General features: G+C 45.5%; 1 protein-coding gene across 4 annotated transcripts in view; it reads left to right on the plus strand.

Moving 5' to 3' along the window:
• Positions 1-21,073, plus strand: part of NEK10 (NIMA related kinase 10) — a 202,440-nt gene that overhangs the window by 156,936 nt on the left and 24,431 nt on the right. For 3 of the 4 annotated variants that reach the window (XM_066584730.1, XM_066584731.1, XM_066584732.1), the window contains 4 exons: positions 10,897-10,948; positions 15,821-15,858; positions 15,947-16,087; positions 18,098-18,198. In XM_066584730.1, the coding sequence (XP_066440827.1) occupies positions 10,897-10,948; positions 15,821-15,858; positions 15,947-16,087; positions 18,098-18,198 (332 nt within the window). The remainder of the gene's footprint in view (positions 1-10,896; positions 10,949-15,820; positions 15,859-15,946; positions 16,088-18,097; positions 18,199-21,073) is intronic. The other variant, XM_066584733.1, reaches the window with a different exon arrangement.

The raw sequence follows: 21,073 nt of genomic DNA on the forward strand, positions 1-21,073 counted from the left end.
TACTGGGGGTGCTGCCTATTTCGCGGGGCTACCTATTACTGGGGGGTGGGGGCTACTTACTACTGGGGGGGGCTGCTTATTACTGGGGGGCTGCCTATTACTGGGGGGTACTTCTTATTAATGGGGGGGTTGCTTACTGTGGGGGATGCTTATTACTGGGGGGGCTACTTATTACAGGGGAAGGGGCTGCTTATTACTGGGATGGCTGCCTATTACTGGGGGTGGGGCGCTGCCTATTACTGGGGTGGGACCTGCCTATTACTGGGGTGGGACCTGCCTATTACTTGGGGGGGACCTGCCTATTACTGGGGGGACCTGCCTATTACTGGGGGGGACCTGCCTATTACTGGGGAGGGACCTGCCTATTACTGGGGGGGACCTGCTTATTACGGGGGGGATGGTTATTACTGTGGGGGGGCTACTTATTACAGGGGGAGGGGCTGCTAATTACTGAGAGGTGGGGGCTGTCTATTACTGAGGGGTGGGGGCTGTCTATTACTGGGGGGGAGATAAATTATATGCTGCCCTATGTGTGTGCTGGGGGGGATAGATTATATACTGCCCTATGAGTGTACTGTCAGGACATTCTAAATGTCATAATTAAATAAGAATGGACTAAACTCCAACCCCCTTCATAACCCCGCCCCATATAACCAAAGCCCCACCCATGTCCCGCCCAACCCTGCCGGGCCTTGTAAAAATGGTCTTGCTGGAAGCCGGTCCCTGGTGCCGAAAAGGTTGGGGACCACTGCTCTAAATGGTTAAAAAAACACAAAAGTTTTTCAAGTGTGCATTCAGAATAAAGTAAACAGATGGAAATATATATCTTATCAAAAATTTGTACAGTATGTTTGGACATATTTGAGATATTACAGTTGAAAATTTTTCCAATATTGGTACTTTTAATAAATATACACAAATGATATCGGTCTCTTTTTACAACCTAAATGAAGTACAACATGTGGCGAAAAAACAATGTCAGAATCACTTGGATATGTAAAGCCTTTACGGAGTTATGCTACGTTGAACGACGCATGTCAGATTTTCAAAATGTGGCTCCGTCACTAAGGCGCAAACAGGCTTCGTCACTAAGGGGTTAATGGTTACTGCCTCGCATGTTGTAAACTGTGCCAAGGTCTGCTTCACATGGGCGAAGAGAGCTCGGGTGTGGCCTTGCCTATTTGCTTCTTCCAGTTTTGCGCAATGGTTGTTCCAGTAGCACTCCTTGTCACATCTGACTTTTTTTTTTTTAATTCTGCATTTAGCTGTCTGAACTCAATGATCGTTCCCGTTGCATTAGCTGCTCATCGCTTGTTGGCCATTCTGATGTTGTTCACATCGAAATGGGTGGTGACCTTTTAATGTTGCTGAATCTGAGCTTGACAAATATATATGCTCCATTAAATAGCCTGTAGGCTTTTTGTGTGTCTGTGGCACCACCAAGCTCCATTCCATTGGCTGGCAGTGAAAACAGATCGTCACTCACTGGCAGCTGGTTTGATAAGGCTGCTAGGTGCAGTGTGGGCCCGAAAGATTCTGACACTAGTAGGGAGACACTTGTTGTAACTAGAGATGAGCGAACGTACTCGTCCGAGCTTAATATTCGTGCGAATATCAGGGTGTTCGGGATGCTCGTTACTCGTAACGAGTACCACGCGGTGTTCCGGTTACTTTCAGTTTCCTCTCTGAGACGTTAGCGCGCTTTTCTGGCCAATTGAAAGACAGGGAAGGCATTACAACTTCCCCCTGTGACGTTCAAGCCCTATACCACCCCCCTGCAGTGAGTGGCTGGGGCGATCAGATGTCACCCGAGTATAAAAATCGGCCCCTCCCGCGGCTCGGCTCAGATGCCTTGTGAGTTAGCTGAGGGACAGTGGTATCGTGCTGGAGCTGCTGTAGGGAGAGCGTTAGGAGTTAGTGTAGGCTTCAAGAACCCCAACAGTCCTTCTCAGGGCCACATCTAATAGTGTGCAGTGCTGTGTTAGCACTGTAATTTTTTATTTTTTTTCAAAATTGGATCTGCAGAGCATTGCGCCCTGCAATAGGGACAGAAGTGGTGGTTAGGCAGGGAGAGTGTTAGCAGTGAATGTAGGCTTCAAGAACCCCAACGGTCCTTTCTAGGGCCACATCTATCCGTGTGCAGTACTGTCCAGGCTGCTGTTAGCAGTGTTGCATATTTTTTTTTCTTCTCAAAACCGGCTGTGCAGACCATTGCACCCGGCATTAATACTACAGGGATAGAATTGTGTAGGCAGGGCCAGAAGACATACATTATTCATTGAATAGACGCAGTGTGGCTTGTCCTTTGAAAAACAAGGGAAAAAATTCTATTTCGCCTGCCTCTGACAGTCCTCAGGGCTCTGGGTACGTGTGTGCTGCGTGCAGAACGTTAAAAAAAAATCAGACGCAGCCAGCTACGTTTTACTGCAGGCTTGCGCCAATTTTTTTCCTGCATGGGAAATCCCTGATCTGCTGTAGCGAATAACTTTGCATCACTGCAGTTCTCTGACACATTTGCAGGGCCACAACACAGTTATTAAACTTAGTTGTATTCATTGAATACACGCAGTGTGGCTTGTCCTTTTGAAAAACAAGGGAAAAAATTCTATTTTGGCTGCAGGCTTGCGCCAATTTTTTTCCTGCATGGGAAATCCCTGATCTGCTGTAGCGAATAACTTTGCATCACTGCAGTTCTCTGACACATTTGCAGGGCCACAACACAGTTATTACACTTAGTAGTATTCATTGAATACACGCAGTGTGGCTTGTCCTTTGAAAAACAAGGGAAAAAATTCTATTTTGGCTGCAGGCTTGCGCCAATTTGTTTCCTGGCTTGGAAATCACTGGTAATACAGCATGCTGAGGGGTAGGGGTAGGCCTAGAGGACGTGGACGCGGCCGAGGACGCGTAGGCCCAAGTGAGGGTGTGGGCACAGGCCGAGCTTCTGATCCAGGTGTGTCGCAGCCGACTGCTGCGCGATTAGGAGAGAGGCACGTTTCTGGCGTCCCCACATTCATCGCCCAATTAATGGGTCCACGCGGGAGACCTTTATTAGAAAATGAGCAGTGTGAGCAGGTCCTGTCGTGGATGGCAGAAAGTGCTTCGAGCAAGCTATCATCCACCCAGAGTTCTGCGCCGTCCAGTGCTGCAAATCCGAATACTCTGTCTGCTGCTCCTCCTTCCTCCCAGCCTCCTCACTCCACTACAATGACACATGCTCAGGAGCGGGAACACTCCCAGGAACTGTTCTCGGGCCCCTGCTCAGATTGGGCAGCAGTGGTTCCTCTCCCACCAGAGGAGTTTATCGTCACTAATGCACAACCATTGGAAAGTTCCCGGGGTCCGGGGGATGAGGCTGGGGACTTCCGGCAACTGTCTCAAGACCTTTCAGTGGGTGAGGAGGACGATGACGATGAGACACAGTTGTCTTGCAGTGAGGTAGTAGTAAGGGCAGTAAGTGCGAGGGAGGAGCGCACAGAGGATTCGGAGGAAGAGCAGCAGGACGATGAGGTGACTGACCCCACCTGGTGTGCAACGCCTACTCAGGACAAGTCTTCAGAGGGGGAGGCAAGGGCAGCAGCAGGGCAGGTTGCAAGAGGCAGTGCGGTGTCCAGGGGTAGAGGCAGGGCCAGACCGAATAATCCACCAACTGTTTCCCAAAGCGCACCCTCGCGCCATGCCACCCTGCAGAGGCCGAGGTGCTCTAAGGTCTGGCAGTTTTTCACAGAGACGCCTGACGACCGACGAACAGTGGTGTGCAACCTTTGTCGCGCCAAGATCAGCCGGGGAGCCACCACCAACAGCCTGACCACCACCAGCATGCGCAGACATATGATGGCCAAGCACCCCACAAGGTGGGACGAAGGCCGTTCACCGCCTCCGGTTTGCACCGCTGCCTCTCCCCCTGTGCCCCAACCTGCCACTGAGATCCAACCCCCCTCTCAGGACACAGGCACTACCGTCTCCTGGCCTGCACCCACACCCTCACCTCCGCTGTCCTCGGCCCCATCCACCAATGTCTCGCACCGCACAGTCCAGCCGTCGCTAGCGCAAGTGTTGGAGCGCAAGCGCAAGTACGCCGCCACGCACCCGCACGCTCAATCGTTAACCGTCAACATAGCCAAATTTATCAGCCTTGAGATGCTGCCGTATAGGGTTGTGGAAACGGAGGCTTTCAAAGCTATGATGGCGGCGGCGGCCCCGCGCTACTCAGTTCCCAGTCGCCACTACTTTTCCCGATGTGCCGTCCCAGCCCTGCACGACCACGTCTCCCGCAACATTGTACGCGCCCTCACCAATGCGGTTAGTGGCAAGGTCCACTTAACTACGGACACGTGAACAAGCACAGGCGGGCAGGGCCACTACATCTCCCTGACGGCACATTGGGTGAATTTAGTGGAGGCTGGGACAGAGTCAGAGCCTGGGACCGCTCACGTCCTACCCACCCCCAGAATTGCGGGCCCCAGCTCGGTGGTGGTATCTGCGGCGGTGTATGCTTCCTCCACTAAAGCACCCTCCTCCTCCTCAACCTCTGTCTCGCAATCTAGATGTGTCAGCAGCAGCAGGACGTCGCCAGCAGTCGGTGTCGCGCGGCGTGGCAGCACAGCGGTGGGCAAGCGTCAGCAGGCCGTGCTGAAACTACTCAGCTTAGGAGATAGGAGGCACACGGCCCACGAACTGCTGGAGGGTCTGACAGAGCAGACCGACCGTTGGCTTGCGCCGCTGAGCCTCCAACCGGGCATGGTCGTGTGTGACAACGGCCGTAACCTGGTGGCGGCTCTGCAGCTCGGCAGCCTCACGCACGTGCCATGCCTGGCCCACGTCTTTAATTTGGTGGTTCAGCGCTTTCTGAAAAGCTTCCCCTTGCTTGTCAGACCTGCTCGTAAAGGTGCGCCGACTCTGCGCACATTTCCGCAAGTCCCACACGGACGCTGCCACCCTGCGCACCCTGCAACATCAGTTTAATCTGCCAGTGCACCGACTGCTGTGCGACGTGCCCACACGGTGGAACTCTACGCTCCACATGTTGGCTAGGCTCTATGAGCAGCGTAGAGCTATAGTGGAATACCAACTCCAACATGGGCGGCGCAGTGGGAGTCAGCCTCCTCAATTATTTTCAGAAGAGTGGGCCTGGTTGGCAGACATCTGCCAGGTCCTTCGAAACTTCGAGCAGTCTACCCAGGTGGTGAGCGGCGATGCTGCAATCATTAGCGTCACCATTCCTCTGCTATGCATCTTGAGAAGTTCCCTGCAAACCATAAAGGCAGCCACTTTGCGCTCGGAAACAGAGCCGGGGGAAGACAGTATGTCGCTGGATAGTCAGAGCACACTCCTATCTATATCTCAGCGCGTTCAGGAGGAGGAGGAGGAGCATGAGGAGGATGAGGAGGAGGGGGAAGAGACAGCTTGGCCCACTGCTGACGGTACCCATGCTGCTTGCCTGTCATCATTTCAGCGCTTATGGCCTGAGCAGGAGGAGGAGGAGGAGGAAGAGGAGGAGGAGGATCCTGAAAGTGATCTTCCTAGTGCGGACAGCCATGTGTTGCGTACAGGTACCCTGGCACACATGGCTGACTTCATGTTAGGATGCCTTTCTCGTGACCCTCGCGTTACACGCATTCTGGCCACTATGGATTACTGGGTGTACACACTGCTCGACCCACGCTATAAGGAGAACCTTCCCACTCTCATTCCCGAAGAGGAAAGGGGTTCGAGAGTGTTGCTATACCACAGGACCCTGGCGGACAAGCTGATGGTAAAATTCCCATCCGACAGCGGTAGTGGCAGAAGGCGCAGTTCCGAGGGCCAGGTAGCAGGGGAGGTGCGGAGATCGAGCAGCATGTACAGCCCAAGCAGTGCAACAGTCTTTAAGGGCCTGGACAGCTTTATGGCTCCCCAGCAAGACTGTGTCACCGCTCCCCAGTCAAGGCTGAGTTGGCGGGAGCACTGTAAAAGGATGGTGAGGGAGTACGTAGCCGATCGCACGACCGTCCTCCGTGACGCCTCTGCCACCTACAACTACTGGGTGTCGAAGCTGGACACGTGGCCTGAACTAGCGCTGTATGCCCTGGAGGTGCTTGCTTGTCCTGCGGCTAGCGTCTTGTCGGAAAGGGTGTTTAGTGCGGCTGGGGGAATCATCACAGATAAACGTACCCGCCTGTCAACCGACAGTGCCGACAGGCTAACACTTATCAACATGAACAAAGCCTGGATTTCCCCAGACTTCTCTTCTCCACCAGCGGACAGCAGCGATACGTAAGTAATACGTAGGCTGCACCCGCGGATGGAAGCTACGTTCTCTCTCACCATCCAAAACGGGGACATTTCTGCTTCATCAATATGTGTCTAATATTCCTCCTCCTCCTCCTGCTCCTCCTCCTGAAACTTCACGTAATCACGCTGAACGGGCAATTTTTCTTAGGGCCACAAGGCTCACTCATCTAATTTGTCTAAACAATTTTTATATGTTTCAATGCTCTTAAAAGCGTTGAAACTTTAACTTGAACCAATATTTAGTTAAACTGGGCTGCCTCCAGGCCTAGTTACCACTTAAGCCACATTAACCAAAGCGATTAATGGGTTTCACCTGCCATCTTGGTTGGGCATGGCCAATTTTTACTGAGGTACATTAGTACTGTTGGTACACCAATGTTTTGGGGCCCTCACCTACAGTGTAATCATAGCAATTTGTATGTTCTTCGCCTGCACTCATGGTACAGAAGTGTGTGCGGGGTTGGCCTACACTTTAGCTACATAAATGTAACTTGGGCCTTGGCTATACTGCAGCTACTGAAATGGAACTAAGGCTGCGCTCCCACTATACTGCTGCTTCGGAATTGTTCCTGGGGCCTGTGTAGGCTGCTACAATGACTTAAATGGAACTAAGACTATGCTCCTCCTATACTGCTGCTTCGGAATTGTTCCTGGGGCTTGTGTAGGCTGCTACAATGACTTAAATAGAACTAAGACTATGCTCCTCCTATACTGCTGCTTCGGAATTGTTCCTGTGGGCCTGTGTAGGCTGCTACAATGACTTAAATGGAACTAAGACTGTGCTCCCCCTATAATGCTGCTAGTGATATGTTAGTGGGGCCTGTCGCTAATGCTACGGCTGAAATGTTACTAATTCTGGGCTCTGCCTATACCGCTGCTAATGGTATGTCTCTGGGGTGTGGAAACAGAGGCTTCCCAAAGACATGATGGCGGCGAGGCCATTTCCCACCAACGCTGTTACTGTTAAGGTGCATATAACCACACGTGGAGAGGACACGTAGTGCCTCCAAAACATCCCCCGCCACGGCCCACTTAATCTTGGCCACATTCCGAAAACCAACAAAATAAAACCGCGCTACTAGGTCCGCAGTCACCACCACATTACCACCAACGCGGTTACTGTTAAGGTACATATTACCAGTCTGACTCGGGCATGCAGTGTTGGCCGGAGCCCACCTGCATTAAGCATGACATTACTACCTCAGCTGTGTTGGGCAATGCAATGGGATATTTCTATGTACCGCCGGTGGGTTCCAGGGAGCCACCCATGCTGTGGGTCCACAGGGAATTATAAATGCATCTGTTTCCACTTGTAAAGAACCCCAGTCTGACTGGGGCATGCAGTGTGGGCCGAAGCCCACCTGCATTAAGCACGACATTACTACCTCAGCTGTGTTGGGCAATGCAATGGGATATTTCTATGTACCGCCGGTGGCTTCCTGGCACCCACCCATGCTGTGGGTCCACAGGGAATTATAAATGCATCTGTTTCCACTTGTAAAGAACCCCAGTCTGACTGGGGCATGCAGTGTGGGCCGAAGCCCACCTGCATTAAGCACGACATTACTACCTCAGCTGTGTTGGGCAATGCAATGGGATATTTTTGTGTATCGCCGGTGGGTTCCAGGGAGCCACCCATGCTGTCGGTCGACAGGGACTTCACAATAGGGAGTTGGACATGCCTGTGTCTATGAATTAAAAAGCCCGGTCTGACTGGGGCATGCAGAGACACCTTGACAGAATGAATAGTGTGTGACACATAGGTTCCCCATTGCTATGCCCACGTGTGCAGCTCCAGATGGAGGTGGCACAGGATTGGATTTCCCATTGCTTCTGTACAGCATTGTGGGCTATCGCCCCGCCCCTTTTAAAGAGGGTCGCTGCCTAGCCATGCCAACCCTCTGCAGTGTGTGCCTGCGGTTCCTCCTCATGGCAGACGCACTTCTAAATAGACATGAGGGTGGTGTGGCATGAGGGCAGCTGAAGGCTGCGCAGGGACACTTTGGTGTGCGCTGTGGGGGGGAGGGGGGGCGGTTGGACAGCATGTAACCCAGGAGAAGTGGCAGTGGAGTGTCATGCAGGCAGTGATTGTGCTTTGTTGGAGGTAGTGTGGTGCTTAGCAAAGGTATGCCATGCTAATGAGGCCTTTTCAGAAGTAAAAGCTTTTGGGAGGGGGGGGGGCTCACTCTTGCCGCTATTGTGGCTTAATAGTGGGACCTGTGAACTTGAGATGCAGCCCAACATGTAGCCCCTCGCCTGCCCTATCCGTTGCTGTGTCGTTCCCATCACTTTCTTGAATTGCCCAGATTTTCACACAAGGAAACCTTAGCGAGCATCGGCGAAATACAAAAATGCTCGGGTCGCCCATTGACTTCAATGGGGTTCGTTACTCGAAACGAACCCTCGAGCATCGCGAAAAGTTCGTCCCGAGTAACGAGCACCCGAGCATTTTGGTGCTCGCTCATCTCTAGTTGTAACACTGGTACCAAAAGGAGGAGTTGGGATATAAGACTGTACTCTTGATGCCATTGAGTGTGTGGTTCATCATGTGTGTGGTGATTAAGAAGCCAGCTTCTTTTCCGTGTCTGTCAGCATTATGGGAGGCAAGTGGGATCAAAGCGGCTACTGTGAGCAGCAAGGTGAAGAGCGTATCTCTAGGTCTCCATAGAAGCTGCAGTGGGGTTTATCCACGTATTCCAGGATGCACAATGTCAAGAGGTGTACCTCAAGGGTTGCCTAGCAAGACTTTCAGAGTGTCACATGAGAGGACAGTGAGGTGACCTGTTACTTAGGTTGCTTTCTGGCTAGGTCTAAGGTGTCTTATTCATGGAGGTGGATAGTTTCTACGAACTTGTCACCAAGGAGGTAGAATGCTGCACACAGTTAATTAAATCAGCGCTCCATAGTGTAGGATACCTCAGTGGATTAATAAGTATGTGAGCACATCAAGAGCCTCTTACCTTGTATGGTTGTGCGCCTGACACAACACGCTGGTCAGCAAATGACAGAAAAATGTTCTCTACCTCTTCCTTCATATCTTACTGGTAGACACATATGATATCACTTATCATATAACAGGATGCCTGTTCAAGCACTGGATGCATCTTTTATTTATTCAGTTTATACCACTTTGAATACATATTTCATACGTATTTGTATATAAAACACGGGACCTTGAGTTTTTTTGAGTACCATTATAGGATATGTCAAAGGATTTATGTATATCATTGATTTTTACCACGGATCTTGCGTGCAGACGGCGATCGCGGATTCCGCAATTCAAATCTGTTCATGTAAGCCCATCCTTAGGCCTAAATGTGGGATTTTTTTTTTTTGCTATAAACTTCATTCATAAGTTTGCTTTGTTTACTATTGGTGGGGGATGACTCAGTGACATCACATGCTGCGGGGTTTCTGTATGGTATTGTGTTACTGGCCCCAAGAAGGCGTCAATATGACACTGAAACATATTGCTGAATAAAGTGCTAATCCTAGATCCTCTGATACTTCATCCAGTTGTTGTCAGCAGTGCCATTCATCTCACTTCCTTGGTGGTTTCTTCTCACCAGGGAGATAGAGATTCAGCGTATTATTAGTCTGTGGAGGGGTCAGCTCAAAGCTATTATTGGTTTACATAGTATGTTAGGCTGAAGGGAGACAATGTCCATCTAGTTCAGCCTGTTTCCACCCCCCCCCCCCCTACCTTGTTGATCCAGAGGAAGGCAAAATACCCCAATGAGACAGAAACCAATTATCCCATTTGGGGGAAAACATTCCTTCCCGACACCACACCAAAGCCTGGTTGAAAGCTAGGTTCATATTTGGTCAGAAGGGTTGCCGGGGCCTAAATAGCTATTGATAGAGATAGCTAGCTAGTGATAGTGATGGATCTCTTGAAGTCTGAGCATACCTAATAGGTTGGACCATGCAAGTGTGGGTCAAAGCAGGATTGGTGTCGAGGGGGTAGTGTGGAAGAATGTGCAAAGGGTAGACAAATGGTTAATAATAAACCATTCACTGTATTAGTTCATCTGGATTTGGGAGCTAGTTGCATCCTGTTCACTTAGTTGTAGTTTGGGGATTCCTCTGTGGATGTGATTTTAGGGACTCTTTGTAGTATTAGTAACCCTGAAGCGTTGTTGGTCATTAATTATTGTACAAGAAAGCTCCATAACACCCGGGCTATAGTTCCACCTGGTTTGTTGTAACTGTCAAGCTTTCTACCCATTGTGTGTACTGAAACTGCCAAGCTTACTGTACTGGAATTAAGAAGTGATTATGTAAAGAATGTACTGTTCTCTACACCTGCCTGTGTATGTATGTGTTTCATTTAAAGGGTAACACAATTATCTGTGTATGTTTATGCCATATCTTACATTGAGAAATGAGTAAAATTCTATTAATATTAAAATCTAAATAATTATAATGAATGCATTTAAAATAAAAGGATTAGATTAAAATACATTTAAATAACCACTTTTAATTCATACAATTCAAAATAATCACTAAATATTATAATAGTTTTAAAAGTTAAAGGCAGAAATATACAATTGGTGTTTTAGGAACATTTTATACTTTATCGTATATACAATACGGTAGTCGTTATATTTTGTACTTTTGCAGGTACACTAAAACGAAGTATCAGTGCTTCTGGAGGAGAAATATCTCAAACAAAGTGAGTATATTCAGGTTCTGTTAAAGAACACCTATTACTATTGGACGTTTGAAATATCTGACAGCTTTTTTTTAAACTGTATCCACTAAAAGGGTTGTCTGAGATAAAAGTTATTTATAAAAGAGGTCCCCTGTGTAGCAAACATAATAAATCGATCATAGTCTCCTCTCCCATGTCCAATGCCGGGAGCTCCAGGTCTTCCTTCGGACGTATTGTTTACAGGCTTCGGTCAGCCTATGATGTCCCATAAACTTCCTGCTGCAGCCAATGACAGATGTTAGCGATCATCATTAAGCTCTGTCATTGGCCGCAGCAGGCTATTTACGGGACGTCACAGGCTGACTGAAGCCTGTAAATAGGTCAGCAATGAGACCCGAAACCGCCAGTGAGGAACACGTGGAAAGGGGGAAGAAGTGAGTATGAGTGCTTTATTATGTTTGCCATACATAGAATCCTAGAATGGTAGAGTTGAAAGGGATCTCCAGGGTCCAACCCCTGTCCAATGCAGGATCACTAAATCATCCCAGACAGATGTCTGTCCAGCCTCTCTTTGAAGATTTCCATTGAAGGAGAACTCACCACCTCCTGTGGCAACCTGTTCCACTCATTCATCACCCTCACTGTCAGAAAGTTTTTCTGATACCTAATTTGTGTCTCCTCCCTTTTAATGTCATCCAATTGCTTCTAGTCTTTCCTTGTGCAAATGAAAAAATGACTAGAAAGAATACAGGGGGCCTATTTTTATAAAGAATATTTATCTTGGACAACCCCTTTTATTTTGGTGTCCTTAAATATACTGCATATGATATAGTATATGAAATATACTGTATAAGCACAAATCTTATGAACTACTGGACTGCACACAGATTGTCTCTTTTTGAATAATTATATCTTCATTTAAAAAGGGTTATCCGGGACTTTAAAATTCATGGCCTTCCTTTAAAATAAACCATCAAATATTGGATTGGTTGGGGGTCTGACTCTCAACATCCCTGCAGACCAGCTGGTCCTTACATTTCATAGTGGCTGTGCTGGGTACTACAATTCACTACAGCTTCTCTCATTCAAGCAGCTGATCATTGGTGGTTCTCTGAGTCAGTTTAATAGGATAGATCATAGTTTTTAAGTCCTGGAAAACCCCTTATACATATGTAATGAGAGTGAATACTTCATTTTCTTTGCCACAGATTTAACCCATTTCAGTCCAGTGGTTGGCAAAAGAGATAAGCGAGCGTACTCACTAAGGCAAACTACTCGAGCGAGTAGTGCCTTATGCGAGTATCTGCCCGCTCATCTCAAAAGATTTGGGTGTCGGCAGGGGGGCGGGGAGCTGCAGGAGTGAGCAGGGGGAAGCGGGGGGGGGGAGAGAGTAAGAGAGAGAGTTCCTCCCCGCCCCCTGCCGGCACCCGAATCTGTTGAGACGAGCTGGCAGGTACTCGCATAAGGCACTACTTGCTCGATTATTTTGCCTTAGCGAGTATGCTCGCTCATCTCTAGTTGGCAATCTTTAATTTGCCACCTGTAAAATTAATTTCCGCTACATGCCCTCAAAATCCTCCAATTTTAATCTGTATTTTAGAGAATTCTATCCACCTGCGTGTACTTTATAGTGCTGATATTTGGCGCCGAACTCCACACTGAGCATCTATATGGTGTGTGAATCTAGCCTTAATGTTGTGACCTAATAAAACATGACAAGCTGAAGGTGTGAATATTTTTTACAGGCTTTCTAAGTCAAAGGAAAAAGCCGGATACATGTTTGAGCATCACTTATGAATATGCATTGTCAGCTTATACACTGGGAAATCTCCCCATACACAGTATATGCTGACGTGCCTATAAACTTTAATGGGATAATGTATGCCAAAACTGCTTCCTTTTGGCATCCTGCATATTTGGCCCAGGATGGGTCGTAATCTCCCAGCCCCAACTGTACTTAAAATGTAGTTGACTATGCACTTCCATAGAATTGTGCTAAAGAAGGATACCGCATCCTGTGTAGTTTTATGACCGCTAATGGCAGATGCATACATCTATGAAAACCTACAGTATGTATCTAGCCTTAGGCCATGCTCACACATAGTGTAAATGTAACTTTATGGAGGTGGCCTGCAAACTCTCAATAAACAATGACATTGTACGGTACTTTGTGCTGGATTGTCATTGTGGATCCTATAACAGAAAATCCACAGCAAAAACACAATAGGGCGAATACAGTTTAATAAAATTGGCATTTTATGCATCAGTCTTAATCTGAAGTGCGCTGGAGTAAGAAATGTCAAATTCATTAGGGGGTGCAAGGGCTTAACAAAGTTGACACATCTTTGGCTTTCTGTGTGCAGGATAATAAAATCTATACCAGGTATGAGCTGGTATAGATTTGCACTAAAGGGCCTCATACACTGAGCCTTAGAACTGTTAGGTCTACATCAGATTTTTTCGACGTGGTTTTAACACTTCCAACCGTATCACAATACTGAGGGTGAGCCTTAGATCTGCTCGAGTATTTAGCCCTAGTCAATGGGGCCAATCCGTGTAACTGCAACACACATTGCCATGGCATTCAATAGAATTCAATCTGCACCCAAAAAGGCATGCAATAAAAACTGCAACTTTTTTTAACCCCTCCGTGACAAACCTACAACAATTTGTGTCCTAACTGCTCAGACCTAGAACAGTTATGCTGGGTTCACACTTGCCGTATTCCCGTCGGAAATCTCGCAGTTTGGCCGCAGCAAAAACCGCGAGACTTCCGCCGGGAGAACCGCTGCGGTTTAAGCCGCGGCGGCTTTGAAGCGGCCCGGCCGCTTGCTTTTCCGTTGCGGCCGGCTCTCCCATAGAGGAGAGCGCGGCTGTAACATAAATAAACAAAAATCCGAATGTAAACAGACATGCTGCTTCTTTTGAAACCGCGGCTGCGGCAGTCGCAGCCGCGGTTTCAACCGGATTTACCGCAGCGGATTAGCCGTCCCGTGTGGACGAGGTTTCTGAGAAACCTCGTCCACATGGCTGGCTAATCCCGAGATTAGCGGCTGCGGGCGGATCTACTGCGGCAGAACCGCGGCAAATCCGCCCTGTGTGAACCTAGCCTTAGGATGTAAATAGCCGTCCACAAAATATGCTGTGTACGGAGTAGGCTCAGGAGCCGATACATTGCGAGTATCAGCTATCTCCTGCCTGCAACATCTTCAATCAGCCATAACGCTGATTACAGCTGTAACCCTTTCAGTTCTGACACTAGCATTTCAATGTCCTGATCAATTGCAATTTAATTGTGCTGAACATCCTCGGCCATGATAAACTCACAAGCGATGCCGTCATGACACTCCGGGGTCTCTGAAGGCCCCAAGTCTGCCACGTATTTCTTACTATTCAGATGTGCCCGTGGCACATCTTTACTAGGCAGGCTGGTAAAACATGGTATAATGCCATACCATAGTACTGCATTGCACTATATAAGCAATCAAACAATTGCAAGTCCAAGTCCTATATGGGGACTAGCAAAAGGTTAAAGAAAAGAAAACAGAAATAAAGATTTTTAATTACTATAAAAATAAAAATTTTTAGAAGTTTAAATAAAAACCTTTTCCTAGTCGCATCAAAATAAACAGAATTTTTCAAAATCTAAAAATTGGTATTGCTATATCAGTAAAGGTCCAATTTATTGAAATATTGCATTATTAATCCCACATCGTTAACTCAGAAAGAAAACCCCACAGTGCTAGAATTTAGCTTTTTTGTCACTCCATCTTCGAGAAAAAGTTTTATAAAAAGTGATCAAAAATTCATATATTCCCTAAAATGGTACCAATACAAGTTACAAGTCACCCCACAAAAAACAAGCCCCCGCCCAGTCCTATCAACGGGAAAAAAAATCTTATGGAAGTCAGAAGAAGCAAAAGAAATAAATTATTTTTGTAAAAAAAAAAGGTAACATAGTGTGTTAGGCTGAAGGGAGACAACATCCATCTACTTCAGCCTGTTTCCACCCTTCCTTGTTGATCCAGAAGAAGCCAAAAAAAAACAATGAGGCAGAAGCCAATTTAGCCTACTTGGGGGACACAATTCCTTCCTGATTCTATAATGGCAATCAGAATAATCCTTAGATCAACGTTTGAAAGTTCCTATCTGACTCCAAGACCCGGGTTAACAACCCCGCTGGTTATTTAGTGCCTATGTCCTGTAATATCATAGCGCTCTAGAAAGACATCTAGTCCCCTCTTAAACTCCTCTATCGAATTTTGCCATCATCATGTCCTCAGGCGGAGTGTTTCACAGTCACACTGCTCTTACAGTAAAGAACCCATTTCTATGTTGGTGATGAAACCTTCGTTCCTCTAGACGTAGAGGATTACCTCTTTTTACCATGGCAGTCCTGGGTATAAACAGATCATGGGAGAGATCCTTGTATTGTCTTCTAAAGACTATATAAAAAAAAAATATAAATTTGATATCGCTGTAATCGTACTGACTCCCAGAATAAAGATAACATGTTATTTTGACTGTACCATGGGCAGCATAAAAAGATCTCCCTAGTGGGTTGAAATCTGTATATGATATGGCCACAGTGCACAGCTCAAAGACTGCTCTGCTAACGGTGCTGTACCTATAATGAGCCGTACAGCTATGTGTCTGTCACATGACGATGGACAAATAGTAAACAATGAAAGTTCCAATTAAACCCTTCAAATGACTGCAAGCAGAGACCCTTAACACTGTGAGCTGTTAATTCCGAAAGTATATTGAAAAACTAAGTTGTGCAATGAATAGGGTTTGACTGCTGAAAGCTTACTATTTCTATTTCTTGTTATGTTTCATATTTCTACTTTCTTCTTAGCTTTACTTAAAACTTTCACGCTAAATATTTTTTAGGGAGCACATGGGAAGCACAAGTTCAAAACCAAGACCAGGTAATTCTTTGTTTTGTGAGCAGAGAAAGTTTAAAAGTTTCTTTTAGGAAATAACATGAAATACTCTCTCTTCCTTTCTTTTCTTCAGCTTTGCTGCCTATTGATCTTCTTCTGAAAGTTCCTTCACTGGTGTTCAGGTCTCAAAGTAGGAAGCTAGCGACTTCGTTAGGGGCAGAATGGCCTGCACACAGTTTTTCTACTGTGGTTCTTCACAGTCTGAAACATTCTGGTATATATTTTTAGTGGAATTATATAAGTTTTCACTTTCCTTTTAAATATATTTTTTCCCCTTAAGATGTTCTCTGTGTATACTTGTAAAAACTATTTTCACTTTACAATACTTTAAAGGATATGGAAAAACTTTATTTAAAACCTAAAGAAACAAATTCCCTAGATGTTCAAAATACTTTATGGAACCATAGTATTCATAAAGTACTGTCAGACACAGCTTTACCTCCTACCCAAGAATGTGTATTTCTTGCCGAGTGACAGGAATATTTACATGGTGCGCTTACATTACAGGACAAGTGCATAGAGTCTATAAACTAGATACATTCAGTAATAGAGCCCTGCGATAGGTTCATGCCGGCATGCTGTGATTTTTAGACACAAGTCAAGTCATGTGACAAGTGTCCAGTCATGTTGTGTTGTTCCTTCTTGAGTAAGCAGTTCATACACCTGTAGGGTTGTGATAAGTAATTACAGTATACTAGCATTACAAGATGAACTTTTGTACCTACTGCTTCCCTTAACTCTGCACTGTCTATCATTAACTACAGACTACTAAACAGTAAATTGATCTTTATTCTTCCTATGTGTTTTAAATAAATTAACCTAAATTGCTTATAAAGCTGCACACTGCATAATTAACCAAAGAAAACTATGCACTTATATATGCTTTGCTATACTTTATTATACTTATTCTATGTGATATCACTTATTTGCGCTGACAACCAAGATGAATCTATGTGATAATTGTTTTTAATGACAATTACTAAGTAACTCACAATCTAGACTAAAATACTGTGGAATTTACCTATGGCTATTGTGATGTTATTGTCAGGGTAGGAATCGCCTGTCCAGCAACTGTATGTTCACAACCAAGTGTTGCATTGGTTACTCTGGTTAACAAGCTCCTAGAGACCACTAGTCTTCATCCTTTAACCCCTTATTATGGGATAGAGCTTTCACTGCTATAAATCCCCAAGATGCATCCCCATAGTAGCCACTGATTGTTGGAGCAAGCAGGTGACAGGATCAAACAAGCCAGGGGTCAGTACTAGGTAGTCAGAGCCAAAGGATATATTACTATCCGGGTCTGAATCAGACAAATACAAAGGGGACTGGAAAGTACAAGATCAAAATAAGTAAACAGTATCCAGCGGTCCAGGGAATATGGCAATATACTTGCAGAAGTGGAAGTAAAGAAAATCAACTTACTTTACAGGGGGTCTCAGATAAGAACCCCCCTCTTAATCATAAAAAGTGTTTGCGCCACAATGGTGTTCACCAGGGCTTGGTAATCTACCGAAGGTAAAATATCCAGGGTTTATTAATGGAGTAATTTATACGCTTAATAATATTAATCAATATAATAAAATAATAAACTCAAACTGAGTAGCTGATGGAAGTGTGCAACACGTTGCAGAGGATAACTCAACCTCCTTTTACAAGCACGTGTATTGTCTGTATGGCACCGAGAAATATGGTTTTATAAATAACAAGAAGTATCACTAATAGAGATGAGCGAGCACCCAAATGCTCGGGTCCGCATTATTCGAGTCAAGCTTTTCGTAAAATTCGAGAACTCTACTCGAGTAACGAACCTCATTGACTACAATGGGAGACTCAAGCCATTTTTGTATGTGGGACGCCGGGTGCCGAGTTTTTTTTTTCTTTTTTCTAGTTTCATCCGTCTCTCTCTCTCCCTTTCCCTCTCGCTCTCTCTCCTGCCAGACAAGAAATTTGCCAATGACGCGCGCTGCGTGACGGCAGGGAGGGGCCAAAACAGGCACGTCACTGCAGGGAGGAGCCAAAAACTGGGGCGGGGTCGAACGCGGCTTGATGCTCGTTCGAGTGATGAGTACAGTACGCTAATACTCGAACGAGCATCAAGCTCGGCAGAGTATGTTCGCTCAACTCTAATCACTAACGTAAATGCGGAGTATACTACAGAAGTGTTATGTGCTGTTTAATTTTTAATTCTGTTTTATATTGAAGAATTCTGTTTTTTTTACAGCGTCTGCAGGTATTGCTGTGTCACAGAGAAAAGTGCGACAGATCAGTGATCCTATTCAACAGATATTAATCCAGCTACACAAAATTATCTATATTACACAGGTAGAGATTTTATTTTTATGCTTTTCTGAAGTGCTACTATTTTATGATTTATGGCTCAAATAAAAAAAACTACTGAATGTGAAAAGTTGAACTCCCTCAATTATTACAATTGTGGTTCAGTAATTCTTTTAATCTGGGACCTGGTGGTCTCCCAGAGGTACCACATCTATCTAAAGTAGTCTGTGATTCCATTTTAATACGTGATTGCTTTATCAACTAGGATTTCTTGCTTTCGACTCTAAACATAAGTTACTATAAATGTTGGTGCAGACTCAAGAAGCATCAAAGCAACAAAGTGTATGACTGAAGATCGTGCGTGAAATCCTGTCCTTTATTAGCAGTGTATATCAGGAGACACTGGACGCTGTGCTTTTGGTTTGGTTTGTGTCTTGGGGTAGATGTGCGATTTGCTAGTGGATGAGGTGGAGCAGATAGTGATAGCCCAGCTGCTCTATGCTGTATGACCCAAAAATTGATCGTATAACATTGGCTTAATGAAAATCCCCCAATTATGCAGGGAGTTCATACCTAAGGTTGGCTGGCTGCTGTCCACAGAAAAAGGTTTTTTTTTTTTTTTTATAAATGTCTTTATTGCACAGATCAGGTTACACAAATAATAATGTCATAAATTGGTTAGAATCTTTTTTTCTTTGTATGTATGTGTTAGTCCTAACCTGCTTTTTTTCTTTTTCTTTCACTTACTAAAAAAACATAACAAACTAAACTTTGAAACATATAATTGACATACATTAACTCAGACTCTCGATCTACTACGACCACCTATATTTTTGGTCTACTGACCTGTGTGTTGAGGATCTTCAAGTTTATGGAGGCCTCCCGCGTCCACGGCACAACTCATGTGTCACCCTAAACTGGCATCTCCCCAGCTGCCATCTGTTCCTGGAACCAGCAGGTGTAGCTAAAGCAGTCCCTCAGTTTATCTTTTACCCTTTGTGGTAGTTGTTGGATAAAGTTCTCCCAAGTTTCAAAGAAGGCTTGTACCTTTTTTTCCTTGAATAGTGATGTTTCTGCCCAGTCCATTTGGAACAGGAATGCTAGTTTGTCCAGGAACAATCTGAATGGGGGCCCTGTTGGCTGAATCCATGTTTGCAATATGGCTTTCTGTCCTGCTGCTGCTATGAAGTGTAGTAGTTTTCTTACGCCTCTTGTGCAGTGGTATGTTTCTGGGTCTAGATATCCAAATATTGCCCATATCGGCTCTTGTGGGCAGAAATTCGTTAGGTGTGCTTTTGTATATTCTCCTATACGTGCCCAAAAGGCTTGTATTATGGGGCATGTCCACAAGCTGTGATATAGATTTGCATGAGGTCTCTGGCATTTAAAGCATTTTGAGGTGGTGTAGATTCCCATGTGGAATCCTCTACTTGGGGTTAAGTATGATCTGTGGACAATCTGCAGTCTCATTTCCAGAAACCTTGCCGATGGCAGGAATCTGTGTGCTGCGGTCAGGGACTTCATTATCAGTGAGGGTGTGAATTCCGGGTTGTCCACAGCCCATTTGCCCACCCCCGGATCAATATCGTCTTCCTCTCTCATGTTTCGTATTGTTCTATACAGCTTGGAGATCATGCCCCCTGGCCCTGTTCTCCTGGTGGTCCATGTGTCCCCTGTCTGTTTCCAGTCATTTTCTCGGAATTTTGGTATAAGTTCTGTAATGTAGTGCCTAGCTTGTAGGTATGAAAATAGTGGGACTCTAAGTTCCGGGTATTTTTGTTTCAATTCGTCATATGTTAAGATCCGTCTTTCTCTTGTGTGTAGTAGTTTGTCTATTGAGTGTATTCCCTGGGTCTCCCATTCCGTGAAAGTGTTATGGGGTTTACCGTTTTGGAAGTCGGGGTTGTCTATTAATGATATGTGTGGTGATATTAGTGGTGAAGTTTGATTGTCTTTACGCAATTTGTTCCACGTCTTCCAAGCTGTTAGTATCAGGGGATTCCTTTTGATCTTTTCTGGGAGTTCCGCATATGTGCGGTGTAGAATGTTCTGGAGTTTAACTGGGCCAGCCATTTCCTGTTCAAGGGGTTTGTTTGTAAAGTATGTCCTGGAGTGAATCCAGTCATGGATGATTCGTGCCTGTGCTGCTAAGTTGTAATCTCGAACGTTAGGTAAGTTGGTTCCTCCATTCTCTCTGTGTTTGTGCAGTGTTTTAAGCGCAATACGGGGTCTTTTCCCCCCCCATATAAATTTCCTGTATAGATAGTTAATTTTCTTTATATCTTTTAGTCTTAAGAGTATGGGCAACGTGTGTAATATATATAGTAAGCGTGGGAATTCTATCATTTTTATTAGACTAATCCTCCCCAGGAAGGAGATTGTGAAATTTTTCCATGTGTTCAAAGTTATTTCTAATTTTTTGATGTGGGGTTCTATATTCGCGTCGTATAGTTTGGAAGGGTTTCTTGTAATTTGTATTCCCAGGTATTGTATAGCTTTTTTTCCCATCGGAATGGATATTGTGCTGCCCACGTAGGTTTAGCCGGGCCTCTAAGAAGTAAAGCTTCTGTTTTGTCCAGGTTTATGGTGTAGCCTGATAATTTACCAATTCTCTCAATATTCCGTATTAAAGGTGTTAGTGTTTCCCTGGGGTTATTTACCACCAAAAGGATGTCGTCCGCAAATGCCTCTGTCTTTATCTTTGTGCTTCCGCAAATTGCCCCTGTGTATAATGTTGTGTGTGTTAGATGTCTAAGTAACGGGTCTATAGATAAATTAAACAGTAACGGTGAAAGTGGGCATCCCTGTCTGGCCCCTCTGAATAGGTCTATTTTGGGGGTGTTAAGTCCATTAACTGTAAGAGTCGTGGTGGCATTTGTGTGCGTTGTATCTATGTAATTTACAAAGGTCTGTCCAAAGC

This window comes from Eleutherodactylus coqui, chromosome 12 (genome assembly GCF_035609145.1).
Source record: "Eleutherodactylus coqui strain aEleCoq1 chromosome 12, aEleCoq1.hap1, whole genome shotgun sequence".
Lineage (NCBI taxonomy): Eukaryota > Metazoa > Chordata > Amphibia > Anura > Eleutherodactylidae > Eleutherodactylus > Eleutherodactylus coqui.